At 43.2% G+C, this 21,292-nt stretch overlaps 1 protein-coding gene across 7 annotated transcripts in view; it reads right to left on the bottom strand.

Annotated features, from left to right (window-relative positions):
* PCDH1 (protocadherin 1) overlaps window positions 1-21,292 on the bottom strand; it is a 158,874-nt gene that overhangs the window by 40,521 nt on the left and 97,061 nt on the right. For 5 of the 7 annotated variants that reach the window (XM_083181495.1, XM_083181494.1, XM_083181493.1 and 2 more), the window contains one exon: window positions 1,350-1,569. The exons of the other annotated variants lie outside the window; for them this stretch is intronic. In XM_083181495.1, the coding sequence (XP_083037621.1) occupies window positions 1,350-1,569 (220 nt within the window). The remainder of the gene's footprint in view (window positions 1-1,349; window positions 1,570-21,292) is intronic. 7 annotated transcript variants of the gene reach the window in all.

The raw sequence follows: 21,292 nt of genomic DNA on the forward strand, positions 1-21,292 counted from the left end.
AAGTTGTTGCAGTTTTTACTTTCACTTTAAGCTGTGACAGTTTTTAGCCGACCAACTCTCCTCCCCAGTCCCTATCTGCTCCTACCGGAAATCTGTCTTCACAGATCCCTCTCTCCATAATGAGCAAGGTTTGAAACATATCAGTGTCCCTGCAAAAATTGTTTTCACTTTCGGTTATGACCTCTTTTGATTCGGCCCGTCGAGTGGCCTCTAAGGGCGGTACTTCATCTTGGAGGTGAAGAGTAAAAAAATAAAATAAAAGATATATATAAAGAGCTAAAAAAAAGTGTCATCAGAAGATAACACAGCAACAAGACCACCTGGGAAGTCCTCAATGAAGTGCGTTGTGTACAAGATACAATTTAACTATGGGCGCATTGAGTATTTTACACAGTGCTAGTTTGTAAGAAAGGGGTGCATTACTGGAATCTGGATGAATGATTCCAAAATCTGACGCGGTGTTACCAACGTCTGCATGTGGCAGCAAGGTAAAGCCACATTTTAGAAATGGCAAAACACACACCAAAAGCACAACTTGAATTAAAAAGTTCTGAAGTTTAGGTTCAACCCTGACCCAACAAATCCCTTTCTGGTAATGTTGCTCAGAACCTGTCTGGTGCTGGCAAATAGAAGCTGACCTACAGTACAGATGTGCCAGGTGGATTAAACAAACCACAACCAATTTGGTAAGGCTTTTTACCATTATGTGGTTAACCTTTGTAAGCAAAAGGACACCAGTTAATTTGGGCAACACGGATGGTGTAATGTTTAGCATTACTGCCTCACCGCACCGGGATTTCTTCCCAACATGGTCCTAACTGTGTGGAGTTTGTATATTCTCCACGTGCTTGCGTGGGTTTCCTCCACCATTCCAAAATTATACAGGTAGGTTAATTGGCTCCCGATACCCTAGTGCATGCATGTCCAAACTATGGCCCTCCAGCTGTTGCAAAACTACAAGTCCCATCATGCCTTGCCATAGTTTTGAAATTAGGGAATGCTAAAACTATGGCAAAGCATGCTGGGATGTGTAGTTTCACAACAGCTGGAGGACCATAGTTTGGACATGCCTGTCCTAGTGTGCATGAGGGTGCTTGTACATGTGTTATGGGTGGACTAATTGGGTAAAGTGCCACCAAATTCTAGGTTTCTATGTAAATGGTCACATGTTCTGTGTTTTGGATCCAATTAACTTTGTTACAATACAACACAGTAGACTACATAAGAGGATAAATGTTTTGGCACTACCTGTACTGGACGGCACATCGCAAACATTGCCATGAGAATAATGAATGCGGGTAACACTGAACAGCATGGCAGAAAAGGTTCCCTACTCTCCCCTTTCTTACCGGTTTCAGGGTGTTCCATCTCCCCAATGCTACCATCAGGGGTGGTTCGCTCATAGTGATCCTCTGGGAGAGCCAGGGGTCCTATTCTCGGCCCAGATGAAGACTTGCTACTTGGGGTTTCAGACTCCTCTAGGCCGCTGTCATAGTAGCTGTGCTGAGAAGGGTCCTGGATATCTGGCGCCTGATTGGACGTGGAGAACGTCACTCTGCGATGAGGTAACTAGGAGGCAAAAGGGTAAAAGAAAGGAACGGGAGCGTCCATTAGACCTCTGACACCAAGGCGTGTACATACAGTTGTTAATAGAACTATGTCAAGTTGTTTGTTTACATAACAATGTAAGGCGTCCTTGGGAGATGGATCAAAACTTGGGAGCAAGAAAAAAGTGAAGAAGGTGCCCCAAGCAACCAATCCGCATCCGTCCCTTACCTAGCAGTCTATGAAAAGGACCATTAGAAGCGGAAAGCTTAGTGGTCGCCTTGGGCACCTTTTCCGTTAGATCTCTCTCCAAGACTTGATGCAACTCACCTAATGGGTTTTAATTTTACAGGTTTACCACATTGATATGCTACGTAACCCAAACAGAACACATACAAAACAAATGGCACAACCGTGGTAGACTGCCAGTCCGGTGATGTGTCCGCTAGATTTAAAAAGCGGCAATAATTTGAAAAGGAAAAAAGCAGGATGGTTTTGACTTATTAATCATTGCCGGTTTAAAACCAGCGGCTAAGTCACCAGGAATGAGCGGATGTCTGCTACTTGCAGGTTAATAAAGGGGGTAATGTATAGACACAGAAAAAAGGACAGAAAAATCATCATCCATTACACCACAGCCACCTTCTGTTCTTCAGACATACGGTCTTACTATATCTGTAACATTGGTAAGATCTCAGCATATCTGACCTAAACTCTTAATATGTTATTCTCCAATATAAATCCACCAAGAACATAAAAGATACACACTCACATACAGCATAAGGGAATTATCACACAGGTGCTTATTGCACTAGCTGCAACATTCACAGTCCTCAATTGCTCCCAATGTGATGTCGAGAACATTCCCCTTCTGACACAGAGGGGAGACTAAGAAGCTCTGAGAAGGGGTTTAATTGCTCCCATGTGATGAGGGGGTGAGAGAATGCGTTCTCCGTTCACGTGAATCCTTCCACACTAAAGCTGGCAATGTACGAGCAATCCTACACTGATGCCAGACAAGGCTGTGGGATCAAGTCTTGAGTGGCTTCTGTGCAATTCAGAAATAACTCTACAATATTGAAACAAATGCTAATCCTTTTACAACCCCTCCCCCTCCTTTGACCCATTTACATGGGTTTGCTGATTGTTTACCTACTGGGTCCAGAAATTGTGGCAACCTTCACCCTAATCTGTCTGATGGAGCTCAGATGACTCATGTACAGAGCAGTCTGATTGGCTCCTGGAGGAACACTAGCATCCAATTAAGAGTGCAGGTTGCTCAAAGTCCACCACTTTTACCCTACATTTGCTGGTTCCTTAACCCTAATAGTTTTAAATTCCATATCTAATACTCATCACAGAATGCATGTTATGGAATCCCCATGACAAAGGATAGTGGGTTTTTAAATTAAACCGAGTAGACAGAGATCAGAGCATTGTTACAAAGCATCTCTGCTCATATCTGGTGACTGTGGTTGTCATGGTATTATAAACCATTAGTAGAAGCTTAAGAAACAAAAAAAAAAAGGTTTAAAATTTTTTTATTCACGATTATAATTTTCCATCATCAAAATATATATATTTTTTTAAATAACCAAATCCCTGTCATTTGGAAGCATAGTAAATATCATACTGAAGGCATGGTATGATAAACGTTATAAATTTAAATAAATTGCAGCAGATGTGAGGAGAATTCCATTTATTTTCAATGCTTTAATAGCCTCATCTCAGCAAACCAGGTTGGCGGCCGAGCTGCAGCCAGGATGGCGAAGTGGCTACGCTCCAGAGAAGGCATGTCCAAACTATGGCCCTCCAGCTGTTGTGAAACTACACATCCTAGCATGCCTTGCCATAGTTTTAGCATTCCCCAATAGCAAAACTGTTGCAAGGCATGATGGGACTTGTAGTTTCACAACAGCTGGAGGGCCATCGTTTGGACATGTCGGCTCTAGAGAGACTCGTTCAGTCATTTCTCAAAAACACTCCGCTTAAGCCTCACTATAAACACTGCGGCCGGCCAGGTACGTTTCCATTGTGTCTCAAAAAAAAAAAAAAACACCGCCATATCAATAATACTTCTGGGCAAATCCCACTCCCAGATAATTTATTCCAACATCGGCAACATCCGCAGCCTGGCCGTTTGTTTCAGATGGAGACGATACCTGTATTAAGTAACAGATATTTATGGATATTCGCAGATGCCGGCTTTCCCAATCACACGGGTGCTTTCTCCAATTGTCTGCCACACGCTTTCAGATAAAAGCTTTGTGGCCAGAAGTGCTTCTGCAAGCGTGAATCTTCTAAAGCATCAGTTATCCAATAAAAGGTCAACTTGCAAAGTTACAACAAAAACACAAATATAAATTGTATTAGATGTGCGTGTCCTGAAAAATATTCCGCTTGTGTTGCCGATGTTCTCAGTCTACCAAGCTGTTCCTGAATAGCTATCAGATCCCCACGCCAGGTTGAGGAACGGGGAGGATAAATGTTGCGATGAATGTTCTAGGTTCCAATGTGTGTCAATGTTTTTTAGCACCGATCCATTTTTTTTTTGGAATCAACTTTTTCCTACAATCCAGGATGACAATTTCATGAAGGAAAAGTGTGATTGAATCTTTTGTAGCCGGTCTACAGAAAATGGTAATATATAGGTACGAATTACCTGCCATAGATCAGCAAGTGTCAATAAGTGTATATACATATGTTGTACAAATCAATAGATTCAGCCCTTTGTAATGCACGGATGAGTTCCATAAATCTAGCACTGCAACAAAGTAGATCTAGGTCTTGATTTAGCAGCACAATTGAGCATTGAGTGCTCTATGTACTAAGCCAAAGAGAAAAAAAAATGGAGACAGATAAATGTACCAGCCAGTTGGCTCCTGTCTGTCATTTTTCAAAAACAGCCTATAACTCAACAGATATCATAAGTTGTATATATTATATATCTACTCTTGTGTGGTGCGGTTTTCAAAGATCCTCTAAACCACCAGAGAACCCAAAGGCCAAACGTTTGACCATTTTTTGACAAATAAAATAAAATTGTATTTATAGGTCATCCTTACTTTCACTTATATGATGAGGAACAGAATTAGCTTCTGTTTGTCCAGATATTTTATTATTGGCAGCCACAAGCACAAGTTTTGCCTACTACATTGACATACAGCTGATCGGTTAATATTTATTTATTACCAGTTATTTATATAGCGCACACATATTCTGCATTGCTTTACTTTGAACATTCACATCCGTCCCTGCCCCAGTGGAGCTTACAATCTATATTCCCTACCACATGTACACGCACACAGACATTCTAAGGTTAGTTTTGGTGGGAGCCAATTAGCCTACAAGTATATTTTTGGATTGTGGGAGGAAACCGGAGTACCCGGAGGAAACCATGGCAAGTACGGGGAGAATATACAAACTCCGTACAGTTAGGGCCATGGTGGGAATCAAACCCATGACCTCAGTGCTGTGTGGCAGAAATGCTAACTATTACACCATCCGTACATCATAATGTGAGGCTTTCCTTAAAGCACAGACTAATTAATCAATTTACAGTAGCTGGTTCACTTAATAACCCCAACCTGTTCTCATGGTGAAATTCTTAAAACATGGGGAGAACTCTGGGCCTTTGTATTGTATTTGGATGATAATTTGTCGCTGTAGGTTCATTCATTTTAATTTGACCCCCCCAAATTTGTCAAAATAGGTGTGAAAAATGCCCAAAATTGATATTCATAATATTGATCTCTAATGTTTACTTTGTATATTTAATATAATCTTTTTACATCAGATTTTTTAAAAATTTGAATTTATATAACAAATGTAAGCGACGCTGCCATTTTTAGCATCTCTTAAAAAAAAATACAACATTACCTATAAATGGCATTTCTTAAATTATTTGGGATCGTGGAAACTCTACACCTTTCTGAATAGTTCCAAAAGCTTATTATATAATACAATTGCCATTATAACAGGATATTTAGCATTAATTCCCCGTAAGCAGTTATAGTGACTGGCAGTAGATGCGTAATGAGTGTTGCATGGCTGCTCTTTCAAAAATCTGTGGAGTAGAATTTCCTTGAGAAATTCTCTTCAAGCTCTAAGAGTTCTTTCAGAGGATCTATAGCGTATAAATTTTTAAATTTCTTTCCAAAAGTCCCACAGGACCCCTGACAGGATTGGATGTGAGCAGGAGAAACAAGATCAAGGCCGACAGCCCAAAAGGAACAGAACAACAGTATTTTGCCTCAAGGAAACCACCACTTACGGAAAACTTCCTTTTTAAAATGCTAAGATAACGTAATTTACTTAGCCCTAGAGATGGGCAACCAGCCCAACATTCTACACTTTCAGTAAACCATGCCTACTATAATTATATCGTTACGTTCAGAACAGCTAATAATTATTATTATTATTTGAAAAAAAAAAAAAAAATGCAAAAATGTCTAATTCTTCCGACAAAAACTGGAACATAATAAGTCACGTGCCAATTAAATGTGTTTTACAAAAACATCATAAACAATTACTGTTGCAAATAGCTCACTGATCATTAAGTGCCTGCAGCAGACTAGCGTGGAAAGTCCAAGAGTCTCCTGAGAGTTCTCCAGGAGAGTAGGCCAGCCTCCAAGATAATGGCCACTACATGGATTTGCAGTGAACCGGGTCACTGTGTTCCTCCGCCCCCACCCCCCCCCCCATATGACACTGTTTGAATTATGGCTCGACCAATGCTGCAACAAATAACTGCATTATGCCGCAAGGTCGGGGTTGTGATAACTCAAATGGCACCGCAGTGCCACCAAAACCTGCCCTTTGGACCTTGCTGAATCTGGCCTTTGGTCGGGTTATCTTTTATCAGCAATTGCAGTGCAAAAGTCAGGAAAATATGTTTAGGCGTAACCAATTCATGCCCATGTTGCTTCACTGAGCAATAGCACTGTCCTTTGCATAGGGGGTATTCAATTATGTCTGGATTCACATGTTCTCCAACTGTGATGATTTTTCTGACAGTCAAAAAAGAGGCCCATTAATTGAATAGGTCTAATGTAAATGAAATGAAAATCGGTGAGAATTAAATAATGCCCATAATGATTCATCTGTCAAATGCTTTGCTGTCTTTTAGTGAAACAGTGTTCTTTCTAGAAACTGGGCAGGGCAGTGCGGTGCCGCACAGAGCAGCATAAAGGGGGTGGACTGGGCCTGCCGACATCACTGTTGTGGGCGGGCCTGGGCCACTGACATTACCAAAGGGGGTGGGCCCAGCCTCCAATGTCTCCCAAAGGGGGGTGGGCACTGGGCGTCCCCGTGTGCACCGGCGGGGACAGGCAGCAGGCTGCTAGAGGAGCAGGGCCCCGTTAAAACAGTAAACAATAAACCAATAGTGTTCATTTGTAAACTTTTTACCTCACAAAACGTCTTCCACCATTGTTTGTAAACACAATAAGACCAAGGCGCATACACACTTGCCGATGCCAGCAGGGAAGGGAGTGACGGCCATGCTGAACATGTAGGACGAGGGAGGGGATAGTTAATAATCTGTGTGAGTGCATATTGCATCATTAACAATATTGAGTATGCACACTTGCTATACAAAGCCCTTTCTGGGCAATATTGTTTACAATATCCCCTAGTGTGTATGGGGCATAACTCTCAAAAATCCCATTCAATTAAAATTTCTGTTTCCAGGTGTACAAATAGAATCCACCTTGCCAAATTCAGGAAATCTGGAGGTGTGGTCTTATAGAAATACAACTTATTTTCCCAGACATTTGAGGTAAGGACGTAACATGCCTTGTTTTTGTGAACATCACTCGTCCTGTCAGTAAGCCTATTAAAATGCATTGGAGGAAGCTTTGTATTGCAGACAAATGGCCAACAGCAGTGTACAGCTAAAGTACATTACGTTGACATAATACAAGATAATTGGAATTGTGCACCAAGCAAGTCCACTTTTGAACTCTGAGCATAGAGTGGCGCTCCTGGGCTTACTGGAGAGATGATTGGCTATTAAATTGATTCCAAAAAATGTGAACCGAAGAAGGAAATGCATAAAGGCAGCCGTATTCCCTTACCGTCGCAAACAAATTCCGTCTTTTAGAAGACCATTTACGAGAAACAGTCTAGAACTCATGTTGAGTAATGTATAAATGAAAAATAACCAGTGGAATAACGCACCCCTGCAGAAAACTACAAGTATATAGTAAGTCAACAATATGTGGTTCTAATACAGCTTTTACAGTGTTCATTAAAGCACCCTGCATCATTATAAACCCATGCAGTTCCTTCTCCCTGCCTGAGGTGTCGCTGTCTATTTTGTTGCTTCTAGCACACTATGGTCTGTATTTCAGCACTGAAAGGCAGACCAGACCTGTGCTAGAAGTACCACAGCAGAGCGCGGCACCCCAGGCAGTTAAGAGGAGCAGGTTTTGAAAGATGCATGTGTGCCTAGCAACCGCATTACATTAAAGTTTTCTTAATGAAAAAAGTCACTGTTAAGAAATTACGCCATAACTCACAGTTTATATATATTATTTACCGGAGTTTATATTTCTATAAACACTCATGTACTTTTACGCAGCTCTATGCAGGCATTGCTAATGCAATTTTATCTCTCAGATCGCTATTTTACAACATTTTCCAGGCTCAATATATCTTTGAAAAAATATGACCTTCAAAAAAAAACGATTCTCTTTCATTAAAAGAATGTACAAAACATTGTTTTCAGTTCCGATTTACGTGCAACGATGTTGCTGGTGGTACCGTCTGATTATTAAGAGTAAGCAGAGGTAGCGGGGAATCTGCAAGTAAATTAACTGTGCTCACCCAAGTGGAACGAGGGAATATTTTCTGTACTTACTGTAAAGTCCGCTCTTCTTAGAAGCGCAGACGGAATGCGAAATATATTGAGTTTACTAATTTATTCCTGGGAGCGGCGGCGTGGTCTATACGTAAATCAATTTATTTCCGTCACGTTGGGTAAAAATTAGATTACAAAAGCTCACAATCCATCAAGTTTTAGTTGGTTGAGGAGTTAAGTCAGGTGCGGACATTTATCATCAGATAAAAAAGATAACCGTAAAAAAAAGACGTCAGCTCTAATTCAATTCCACAAAGAACCTCACATCAGCTGCCGCGCCTCACTCCAGACAAAAAAGAATGGTCGTAAAGTGATGATACACAAGTCCCATAGTCCCCTTCTTCACCAATGCTACACTTCATGGACAGACTATGCTAAACACACACCCAGCCAGTATTAAGAGATGGGGAAATGACTTTCTACAGGTCACTGATCCCAAGCGACGGGTCAGTTGCTTTCTAAAAACTTTGCTTTGTTGCCCGGTAACAAAAGCGCACCAATTCTCACACATTCCAAATAATTCCAGATTTCGCCACACTGCTGCACAGTCCCATCAGCCAAGGCGGGTTAAAGTAACCGAGTGATAAAGGGTGTCCTGTGAACCGTTAAAAGGAATCCTTGTTTGAGGCAAGGCAGAATATATTAACCGCCACAAATGTCCACTTCGCAGAGATTTAATTCCTGGTCTCCAGACATTTTTATTTCAAACTCACAAACTTTCTTTTTTATAAACTAAGAGAATTCGACAGCGAGAAAATCACAGAACGGCCGGTCCAATTATCAAATAAAGTGGTGAGGTGAGAACAGGAATATGCTTTACGGGTTCAGTAGGATTTCCTAACATTTAAGCATGCAAGTGAACAGAACATGGACACAGAACATGGACACAGTTTAAAGTGCACCGCATCGCTCACTATGCGTCGGGCACGGTTCCTTGCTGCACTCGGCACACTATTTTATTCTCACACCACGCCCTAGTGGATGGTAGGGCATGAAATACCGCCTGTCGGCACATGTTGGCTCAAAAAACAGTGAAAAACCCCATGTCGGCCTTTTGACGACCTAGACCAGTGGTAGCCAACCCTAGCCCTCGAGAGCTACCAACAGTTCACATTTTCCAGACAACCTAGCTGCTGCACAGCTGCACTCATTAATCACTGACACATTTCAAAAGATCCACAGATGGAGCTAATTAGCTCACTTGTGATTCTGTGAGGAGACCTGCAAAACATGCACTGTTGGTAGCTCTCGAGGACTAGGGTTGGCTACCCCAGACCTAGACACTGTCGAACTAATGACCTGTCGAACTAACAACCTGTCTAACGACCTTTCAACCTTTTCCCATGTCGACCGAATGACTGTCGACCATCAGCATGAAGGACCGCATCCCAATGTACCACAGACCAATAATTGGCTGGTTTGCGATTACACACAATTGACAGTTTGTCAAACCAGTAACAGAAATAACTGGTAAACCAGCCAGGTTTATATAGACACAAAGGCAACATCGGCCAAAACAACCGATCAGCGGTAGATCTGTAAAATAGACAGAATGTAAAACTATCATTTAAATTCCTGTGGCCACAAATACAGACACGAGACACAAAGCCAAATGACCAATGCAGTCAGTACACGGAGGAAACCCACACAAGCACGGGGAGAATATACAAACTCTGCACAGTTAGGGCCATGGTGGAAATCAAACCCATGATGTCAGCGCTGTGAGGCAGTAATGCTAATCATTACACCAGCCATGCTTATATATATATATATATATATATATATATATATATATATATATATATATATATATATATATATATATATATATATATATATCCAAAGAAGAAATCCGGCACTCCACCAAACATATAAGCTGTACTTGCTCCGGTGCCTTCCCAGGTTCAGAGACCCAATGTAGCAGAATGGCAATAAGGGGCGTCACTCGGAGACTGCGTGAAGGTGGTCACCACAATAAAGCTTTGAACCTTCACGCAGTCTCCGAGTGACGCCTTATTGCCATTCTGCTATATATATATATATATATATATATATACGTACACATATGTAAATAACCTTGAGTTCACTTGGAGAAAGAGCACTATATAAATAAAATTATTATTATTATATTACTAGCTAACAATCCTAGTGTTCATATTAATGGGTTAAACCTATGGCTGACAGCGAGTGGTAAATAAGCCTTATATGCATATCTGACAAAGCCTCGGTACTGAATCGCTGCCAACATCTGCCTACCTGGCGTTAAATTGCAATAACTATGCTGCCAGAGAGTTGCTGTAACAACGTGGGCACGGGTGACGGGCAGACATTGGCTGGGGGACAGCTTGCCCGGCTGAGCACTTTCATTACACTACAATATCCCTGCTGTCGGATGAGAATCAAAATAGCAACAATACAAAGCAATTTTTTTTTCCCATATCAAAAGCAGACTTGGTTACATGTTACAAGCTGGTATTACATCGTGGTTAATGCGGGTGCACGGATTTCCAGGGTAGTCAAAAGCTTAAGTCAGACAGGTTAAGCCATTTATTGAAAAATTGCTTCTGCAATGTACTTTGAGTTGTGACCGTTTTTACATTCACTTTGAGCTGTGACAGTTTTTAACCTACAAACTCACCACCCCAGTGCCCATCTGCTCCGACCTCCAATCATTGTATTCACAGCTCAGCGACCCTGCAAAAATTTCTGTTAAGGAGTAAAATGGTCAAGTGGACTCTAGTGGTCACTCGTGGTACTTCACCTTACAGAGGTGAGGAGCAGTTAGCCTTTCATATATAGATTATTGTTTCTTAACAGGGATTGCCTCAGTTGTGACATACTCATATAAATCACAGGTCTAAAGCCAGGCACACAATATACAATATTGTTAAAAGAGATCATTAACCATATCTTGAGAACAACCCAACGGATGGTATAGGGCATGGGTCCTCAAACTGCGGCCCTCCAGATGTGGTGAAACTACAATTCCCAGCATGCCTTGCCACAGTTTTAACACTCCCTTATAGGAAAACTGTGGCAAGGCATGCTGGGATTTGTAGTTTCACCACATCTGGAGGGCCGCAGTTTGAGGACCCATGGTATAGGGCATACACGCAGTGATATCGATATTAACGATCTAGGCAGATTTAACCACAAGTTCAGACTACAGGGGAGTGGGGGGATGTTAACGACCCATGGGAGTGTGCATCATTAACTATATAGTGTGTACGCACTAGACCAGGCATAGGCAACCTGCGGACCTCCAGCTGTTGTGAAACTACACATCCCAGCATGCCTTGCAGAGTATTGATATTAGGAAATGCTAAAACTGTAGCAATGCATCCTGGGATGTGTAGTTTCACAACAGCTAGAAGTCCGCAGGTTGCCTATCACTGCACTAAATATTCATGGTATTCTTGTTAACCCACCCTCCCCTCCCGGAAGGGTGGGCAACCCTCCCGGATTCAGGGGGGACCCCCGCTGCGCCCCCGATCGCGGCATTTAAATGCCGCAATCCGCTGGTCTCAGAGGAGAGGGCGGTGCTAAAATGGCAACATCGCGTCATTTTAGCCCCTCCACGGAGATAAGCGAATTCAACTGTTTACCGTCATGAGGGTGGGGCTTAGTGATGTCACGCTCAAGCCCCGCCCCCGAGCAGCTGCTGAAATTTCTTCTTCCTCCTCCTAAACCCTTCCTCCTCCTCCTAAACCCCCCCCCTCCAAATCAGGAGTCTCTCGGACATCCTGGGAAAGCAGGTCAAATATGCATTATAGGTATTTAAGAAGCCGTATTTTTAATCAGAAACCAATTAACCTAACAATATGTTTTATGGTTGAGGGGGAACCATAGCTGCCAGGGGAACATACAAACTCCACACAGACGATTCTTGATAGAAAAATCAGACAGAGAGGAAAGGGTGGAGGAGGTACATTAGAAAGGTAACGGTACCTATGAAGCTTTCCTCCGGGAGCGAGCTGAAAATTTGTATTTGTCAAAGCCATTGTCTCAGCCATCAATCATAAAACAGTAGCATGAAAACACAAAAACACGCTAGGTTTTATTCATTACACGCTGCTTTGTTAATCATGTGCGAAGTTACTGTGATCAGGGCTGAGATATTAGGCAGCTGCTGGAAAATGCACTTATAAGTGACTGTATGTGCATCAATTTCTATTTGAGGGCTCCTGGGGGCTTTGATGATGAAGTATGTGATCAGGATGAAAATGACAAAGTCAGGGCAATTTGTTCTAAGAGATTTATTGGACCAAGTCAGTGAAACCAGACTTTTAATCCATTCGCTGCCACAGGGGTCTGTAGCGCACTGATACAGGAGGAAAGAAAGGAGACAGACCCCCCCCCCTCCAGCTAAACACCCTTATACGCCATGCTACAACCAACCACGTCATTGCCTGACAGACTGACATAAGTGCCGCATGTCAGACATACAGGTAGTGTCTATGTGGCGCACAGATGTGGCATGCCCGCACTACATACAGCTGTAATGATCATCATTTAAAGAGCCTTGCCATCCTATTATTCATCATTCTCTGCCATCATGCAAGCACACTGTTATTCCACCATAGAAAAAGGGGGGCCCTTGTAAAAACCTATTCGATATTGAGGGAAGAGAGGAGGGGGACGGAACTATTTACCGCTTTAAAAGCATATGCAGCTGTGAGCGCCTGTCATGCTGTCAAGGTTGGATAATCAAAATCGCCTTTACATACATTTTCACATGTTGTTTGCAGAATCGTATGTAAAAGCTTAAAGGGGGTATTCAATTGTCAAATTGCAGCCGCGACTCCAGCCTAAAGTGTCTGATCTACATTTCACGTGTTCACGGAGATTTGCTCATCTAACAATAGGATGGCCCAGAGTGCTCAATGCTGCCGCGTGCTGCAGTGGTCCTGAGCTGGAAGCACAACCAGAAAAATATATGTGTTGAGTTTGCATGTTCTTCTTGGGTTTGTGTGGGGGTTTGTGCCAGTTTCCATAAACATATTGGTGGGTTAACAGGGCTGCTGACTAATTGGATCCTTGTGTGTGTACTCATGTAGTGCGGAGATAGACTTCTCTATACAGCGCTGTTAAAAAAAAATTATATATATATATATATATATATATATATATATATATATATATATATATATATATACACACATATACACATACACACATATACACTTTTTTATTTCAGTATTGGCACCAATATTGTTCCATTCATGAATGTACAGGGTGCGTCAGTGCTTGCAGACCTTGCCATGGTCACTGACATGGATATAATAGAGGCCTATGACCCGAAAGGAATTTCTGTCTCTTATGTAAACAGATTTACATTCAGTGTAGGAGCCAAGCCCCTGTGAGTCACACATGGGTAATATAGAGGAACAAGGGCAGCGAGGAGATGTACTTAGGTGCCCCACAATGTACTATGTATCTGTAATTACAGCCAGAGCTACATCACCCGTGGTTTCATTCCCCAAGCGTACTTATCATACAGAGATCTGCAACAGGCATTTTACTCTACGTAATTACTATACATAGGTTCCTGTCCTGGTTAGGGGCTGATTAACATTTTATTCTCCTCTCAGAACATGCACTAGGTCGATATGGTCAAACGATCGACATGAAGAAAGGTCGACAGGAGTTTTTCCATTACTTTTTTTTTTAACCGACTTGTTTGTACTTTACCATCCCAGTGGGCATAGAGGGAGACTATAAACGAATGCCAAGCGCAGCGTGGCATCTTGCCCAAAGCATGGTGAGCATAGTGAACCATGGCTAGAGGACGCGGTGTACTTATAATTGGCCATGTTGACCTATGTTGACATAGACACAAAAAAGTGAAAAAAAAAAAAAAAAAAAACGTATCTAACTTTTCCCATGTCAACTTTTTTTTTCATGTCGACCATTTACTTGCGTTGGCCTGTTACAATGCCAATCTTTTCTATGTGTTGACTATGACTAGGACTGTCCAGCTACACACTGTCGACCTAAACACCCATACACCCCGATCTACGGGTATGAAAGTTTAGAAGGATCTCTGACTGCACAGCACTATTTCCGGTGGAGGATTCCCATCTAGCCCTCAGAAATTACATAAGCGACAATGGGTAGCTGCACCATTTTCGGTGTAGGGTTCAAGGAAGCACCCCAGGGGACACCGCCTACCTTCGAGAGGGGTAGCTGTATGAAGCAGTGATATAATTTAATATTATGCAAATGACAGATGTTACATCAGTGCTGATTGGTTGTCATGGGCCACTTCCCCTCTGGCTCACTTCTCCTCCCTTATCACTGCTTCATACATCTACCCCTGAATCTGTCCGGGCACTGAACACCTTTTACCATCTACATTGGCTGTTCGATTCCCTCCATAGAGCACCAGCCTTGGGGGAATGGAAGTGTACATGCCATGTATGAGAATTTCATGACTGCCAGCAATAATAAATGGTCTTGTAGCATTATATATATTGCCAGAGACGGCCAGACTATGAGATCACTAGCGTGTGACCTGTATATGTTAGATAATCATTTCTCAGTTCGCATCCCCAGAGATGAGTGTCACCAGTTCACCCAGAGATTTTCTCCTCTCATTGTTAAGGTGTGAACGGTGTCATGCAGGTCAATTAATTATGAAATTAATTCCTTGGGATCCCTGCGGGATGGGTGCGGGAGACGGCTGTTTAATGATCTCAAACGTGTTGCAAATAAAACAATAGCAATTACAGAATACAGTAAGGAAAGATGCTTTAGAGGTAAACAGGATGAAGGCCCTGTAGCCCAAACAGGCCGAGACCACTCTCTGCATCACTGATTAGACTATCTGGTACTGGAATGGGAAATTATACAGATGCCAGTCACTGCTGGACTACATTTCCCAGGATGCTCAGCTAGAAGACTGTGGAAATTAAATTTTCTATTTCAATTACCTACCGTCCTGGGCTACATGCACAAGATGATCCCGTATAGCCAGGCTTATTGTGCTTTGAATAATAATGAAACAATGCATCCACTCAAAGGTGCGATAAATGTTTAAATAAAAAAAGATTAATGGAAAGGAAATGCAATAAGTTCTTCCTAACGCGACACAAGCAGACAGAAAAATAACCAATAATAATTGGCCAATATTACCATTGATAACCAATTGTGCCATACATGATATTTAAATACAGGCTATTTTTAATAAAACTCATTAAACCAGTAATGAAATACAATGATATTGTCATTACTAATGTACCTGTATGAATATGTTTCTGCAAAACACCTTTTTCACGCAACTAACGGAACTCGATAAATAGGCCACTCCTACTTGGAGAATACTTGGTGGCTCATTGATCAAAGAGTGATAGAACTCATCGGGTTTTTTGAAGAAGAGTTCTATTGAAGATGGGGATGTTGCAATGGGCAACCAATTAGATTCTATTATCTTCTCGAACAGTGGTTCTCAACCTCGGTCCTCAGGGCCCCCCACATAGTTCATGTTTTCCAGGTCACCTGTGCATTTTTATATTGTGACAGTTGGTGATACAGAGGGCAGCTGCTGGTGACCTTGAAAGCGTGCATTGTGTGGGGGTCCTGAGGATTGGGGTTGAGAAGGTGTTCAAGAAGGTGCTAAAGAAGTAGATTCTGATTGGTTGCTAGGGGGCAACATCTCATCGTCAATAGAACTCCCATCTTCTTAAATAACCCCCATCTTGATGGTTAAGACTTGTTGCGCATGATAAATGGGAATGCAACATCCGGCCCAAAGTGGACAAAGCTGTCCTTACAGGAATGATGCCTGCAAACCGCCTGGGACCTAGAACTCTCCTAAAAAACAAGACACCACCTGCTAGTAGCCTGTGCGCTTACATGTTCACAGAAATTCTGTCCGTTCTATCCCATCTCCCCCAACGGTGTCGGAGGGGAGTGGTGACGGCATATTGGGGGCTCGTCGGGACAAATGTCCAAACCGGTAGCATAATCCCCTGAGATCAGTGCTGCTGGGAAGCATGGGAATGTTCTTCTAATTTACAGGGGACTATATCATGATCACAGGTATCCTATGAGCCACAAAGCAGATCTCGACGACAGATTTACAGTTTTAATTATAACACCTAATGACATATGTCAAGAAATAGAACATAATTATTCACTTTGCTGCAATATTAACCGATTAGTTCCTCACAGAACTAGGAAAGAAAAAAAAAAACACTTAATGACGGCAGTTAAGTCAATTATTTAAAAGCTTTGTGCTTCATATATGGAAATGAATAGTAAAAAGATATTACATTATAATGATGCTGCTATTGTAATAAAATTAATGGGAAATATAATGGAGGATGTTAAAAATGTGTTGATTTATTATTTGGCCCAATAAAATTAGAGACTGGGTCGCATAAACAATGACTTCATGTACGTGAATGGGGTTAATGCAAGTACCAAGTCTGCATATTAACATTTCATTACGGATGTGACTGCAATGAATGCCTTATCCTTGGGTCAGTGTTCTAACAAAACTGTATTTTGAGGGAATATAAAAGAATAGACCAATGGTTACATGACTACGTCTTCACAGCGCACCTGGGACACACGAACAATGGAGGCCCTTTCTGTGGGCTGAACCAATGTCTAGGATATGGCCGTCCGCATACGGCCTGCACTACCTGACGCAGTCTAGGTTTTGTGAAACTAGCATTCAGTGCCCGAGTTTTGCTTTTAGGGTATGAAAAGTGTTGGCAGAGCATGCTGGGATTTGTAGTTTCACAACAACTAGAGGGCCTACGGTAGTACAAGGACCACATGCGATCCTGCCTCCCGGGATCGGCTGGCCATACACTGCTGCGAGAAGTCGGAGAGGTGTATGGCCAACTTAAGAATGTTGATAGGCACATGGGCAGCAGATACAGGTGGCAGGAGCTCTGCTGCAGGCATTAGTGCACATGGGCAGAGGATACCTGTGGCAGTATCTCTGCTGCAGGCACTAGAGTGTATGGGCAGTATATACCGGAGGCAGGAGCTCTGCTGTAGACACTAGTGCACATGGGCAGCAGATACCAGTGGCAGTAGCTCTGCTGCAGGCACTAGTGCACATGTGCAGTGTATATACAGTTTAATGCTAAAAAATGCAAAATTATGCACTTGGGACTCAAAAACCCAAAGGCTCAATATAGTATCAAGGGTACTATAATGGAAACTACTGAGGAGGAAAGAGATCTAGGAGTCACTATTTCAAGTGACTTAAAGGCAGGGAGGCAATGTAACAAAGCAATGAGGAAGGCTAGTCAGATGCTTGGTTGCATAGGGAGAGGAATCAGTAGCAGAAAAAAAGACGTAATAATGCCACTTTATAGGTCATTGGTACGACCTCATCTGGAATACTGTGTCCAGTTCTGGAGACCATATCTTCAGAAGGATATAAATACATTGGAGAGTGTACAAAGAAGGGCAACTAAAATGGTGCATGGCCTACATCACAAAACTTACCTGGTAAGACTAAAAGATCTTAACATGTATAGTTTGGAGCAGAGAAGGGAAAGGGGGGACATAATAGAAATCTTCAAATATATCAAGGGTTTTAACATAGTACAGGTGGGAAATTTTCTTCAAAGGAAAACAAGTAATAAAACACGAGGACATGCACTGAAACTGGAGGGAGGTAGGTTCAGGGGAAATGTTAGAAAGAATTACTTCACAGAAAGGGTAGTGGATAAGTGGAATAGCCTCCCATCAGAGGTGGTAGAGGCTAAGACAGTAGAACAATTTAAACATGCTTGGGATAGGCATATGAATATCCTTACAAAGAAATAAGGATTAAAAAGGGTTGAGTTTACCTGAAGGGTAAAAAAGGGGCAGACTAGATGGGCCAAATGGTTCTTATCTGCCGTCAAATTCTATATCTGTGGCAGTAGCTCTGCTGCAGGCACTAGTGCACATATGCAGTGTATATCTGTGGCAGTAGCTCTGCTGCAGGCACTAGTGCACATGCTCAGCAGATACCAGTGGCAGTAGCTCTGCTGCGGGCACTAGTGCACATGTGCAGTGTATATCTTTTGCAGTAGCTCTGCTGCGGGCACTAGTGCACATGTGCAGTGTTTATCTGTGGCAGTAGCTCTGCTGCGGGCACTAGTGCACATGTGCAGTGTATATCTGTGGCAGTAGCTCTGCTGCGGGCACTAGTGCACATGTGCAGTGTATATCTGTAGCAGTAGCTCTGCTGCGGGCACTAGTGCACATGTGCAGCAGATACCAGTGGCAGGAGCTCTGCTACAGACACTAATTCACATTGGCAGACGATACCTGTGGCAGGAGCTCTGCTGCAGGCACTAGTGCATATGTGCAGCATATCCCTGTGGCAAGAGCTTTGCTGCAGGCACTAGTGTGTATGGGCAGTGTATACCAGTGGCAGGAGCTCTGCTACAGGCACTAGTGTGTATGGGCAGTGTATACCAGTGTCAGGAGTTCTGCTGCAGGCACTAGTGCAAATGGGCTGTATATCCCTGTGTCGGGAGCTTTGCTGCAGGCACTAGTGCACATGTGCAGTGTATACCAATGGCAGAAGCTCTGCTGCAGGCACTAGTGCACATGGGCAGCAGACATCAGCGGCAGTGGCTGAGCTGCAGGCACTATTGCGCATGGGCAGATAATACCTGCATCGGGAGTGCTTCTGCAGAAAATCCGTCCTGTTGCCAGAAGCAGAATGGATGCAAGCAGCTATCGGATGAGCATCGTTACCGAACATGCATTGTTTGGCCACCATTGTATTCCAGGGTTGCCGACTCTCCCGGAATGTCCGTGAGACTCCCGGAATCATGGGACATCTCACGGACTCCCGGAAGAGGGCCCCTTTCTCCCGCAGCTGCTGGCGCTTACTGCTTCCCTTGCGCGATCTGCACCTGGGACATACACCGGCGCCTGGTCCCCGCAGCGGCTTTATACTGCAGCGGCTGCCGCCGCTGGCCGGTGGTGCGTGGACCAGGCTGACAAGTAGAGTGCAGCACAGCCCGGGGAGAGACCGCTGTCGGGCGGCTATAAGATGGAGGAGCTGCAGCGGGTGGCCTCTGTGCTGCTGGCGGAGGGCAACGTGAGTCGGCGGGGGGGCTGCACCACCAAACAGTACCGCCGCTGCTGGGAAGAAACCCCTGATCAGCTGCAGCCTGGAGGCCTGCAAGAGGTGAGAGCTTCCCAGAGGGTAGATGCAGGGTGCACTTTGCTATGCATAGGGAATGTCAATGTACACACACTAATCAACCACGTACCGCAGCACACGGGGGCTGGATGTGTGGGGGGTTCTCACCCTCATTCTATACACCCACATCATGTGCTCACTTTACACCCACATAATGTGCCTAGGCACATTCTATACCAGGGTTGCTGGCTCACGTATTCCCGGAAGAGGACCCCTTTCTCCCGCAGCTTTTGCGATGTGTATTGCGCATGCGCTAGATAACGGCGATGATGCCGCCAACACCCCTCGCGACACCAGGCCCACCCCCTGACGACACCAGGCCCACCCCCGGCGATGCCAGACCCACCCCCTGGCGACGCAAGGCCCCGGTTTTTACTTTTCTCCCTGAAATTATTTTTCAAAAGTAGGCAACCCTGTTGTATTCCTGGCATCAGATGGAAAAAAATATTTCTATCGGATAAGTAACATTAAAGGTTAGAAATGATCGGTTTCCAAATGCCAGAGGCGTTATGCCATTCAGCTGCACTTCTAAGTATTGGGCTGCCACAGACTTTAGCTAGGAGTCTGGATTGCATGCAGTCATTGGAGCACAGCCTGGTTCCAGTATAAAACCAACAAATATCTCCTGAGTCAAGTGAAACACTTAGGGGTCTTTTGAACCATAGAGAAAGGGTTTTCGGTGGCTGTTTATTGCACCGGTAGAAAGTTTTTATTCAATGCTATTCAGCACTAAATGTACTCTAGGGCAGCTGAGCCAATCCAGCCTGGCAGCGATAAGGTTAAAGGTGACCATACACTTTTACACTACGATTTTGCACAATTTTGAGGCATCAGCCCGATAAATCAGAAAAAAAAGTTAAATCACAAGCGTTTTACCTTTATTCAGACCCAATGCACGGTCTTATGTGCATCGAATCTGAGCCCCTAAGTGAGGCCTTGATCTAGGGCCTAGATCAAGGCCTCACTTACCCGTTCGCTAGGCATCTAATATACGTTCATACAGAAAGTGGTAGATGCTCAAATTAGTTCAGTAAAACTTTTCAGGTGCATGCAAGGGAGGGGTTAATACTTAGTAAGTAACAAGACATTGGTCCCCCCGGCACACTGAATAGTTTTAGCAACCAATCTTGAACACTACATGATAATAGAATTCAGAGATATTGGTTACATACACCTGCGCAGGTATATGTAACCAATATCTCTGAATTCTATTATCATGTAGTGTTCAAGATTGGTTGCTAAAACTATTCAGTGTGCCGGGGGGACCAATGTCTTGTTACGATCTAATATACGTTGCCTAGCGTGCAGGATTGAATCAGGCCCATAGCACCGATCTGTACTATATAATCAAAACTGAACGTGTTTTGATTGCCATGCGATTCGATTCCGATTGAATAGGGATTGAATCGCAAAAGTGGTGAAATGTAATAGGATGAGAGATTCAGAAAGTGAGAGATTTGGTTCTCCAGGTTTTTTAAAAGCGGCAATCATTTACATTGCAAAATCAAACTGGTTTTGCAGTCTAAATGATTGCCGCTTTAAAAAACCCTGGAGATTTCCTACCAAATCTCTCACTTTCTGATTCTCTCATCCTATTACATTTCACCACTGGTGCGATTCAACCCAGGTGCACACCCTTTTAAGTAGACTTCATCAGTGAACAATGGAAGGATCACCTTTTGAAAGTTTTCATCGAGGTCATCCCATGGCGCCTA

The sequence above is a fragment of the Crinia signifera genome, chromosome 4 (assembly GCF_055691185.1).
Source record: "Crinia signifera chromosome 4, ASM5569118v1, whole genome shotgun sequence".
NCBI classification, from domain to species: domain Eukaryota; kingdom Metazoa; phylum Chordata; class Amphibia; order Anura; family Myobatrachidae; genus Crinia; species Crinia signifera.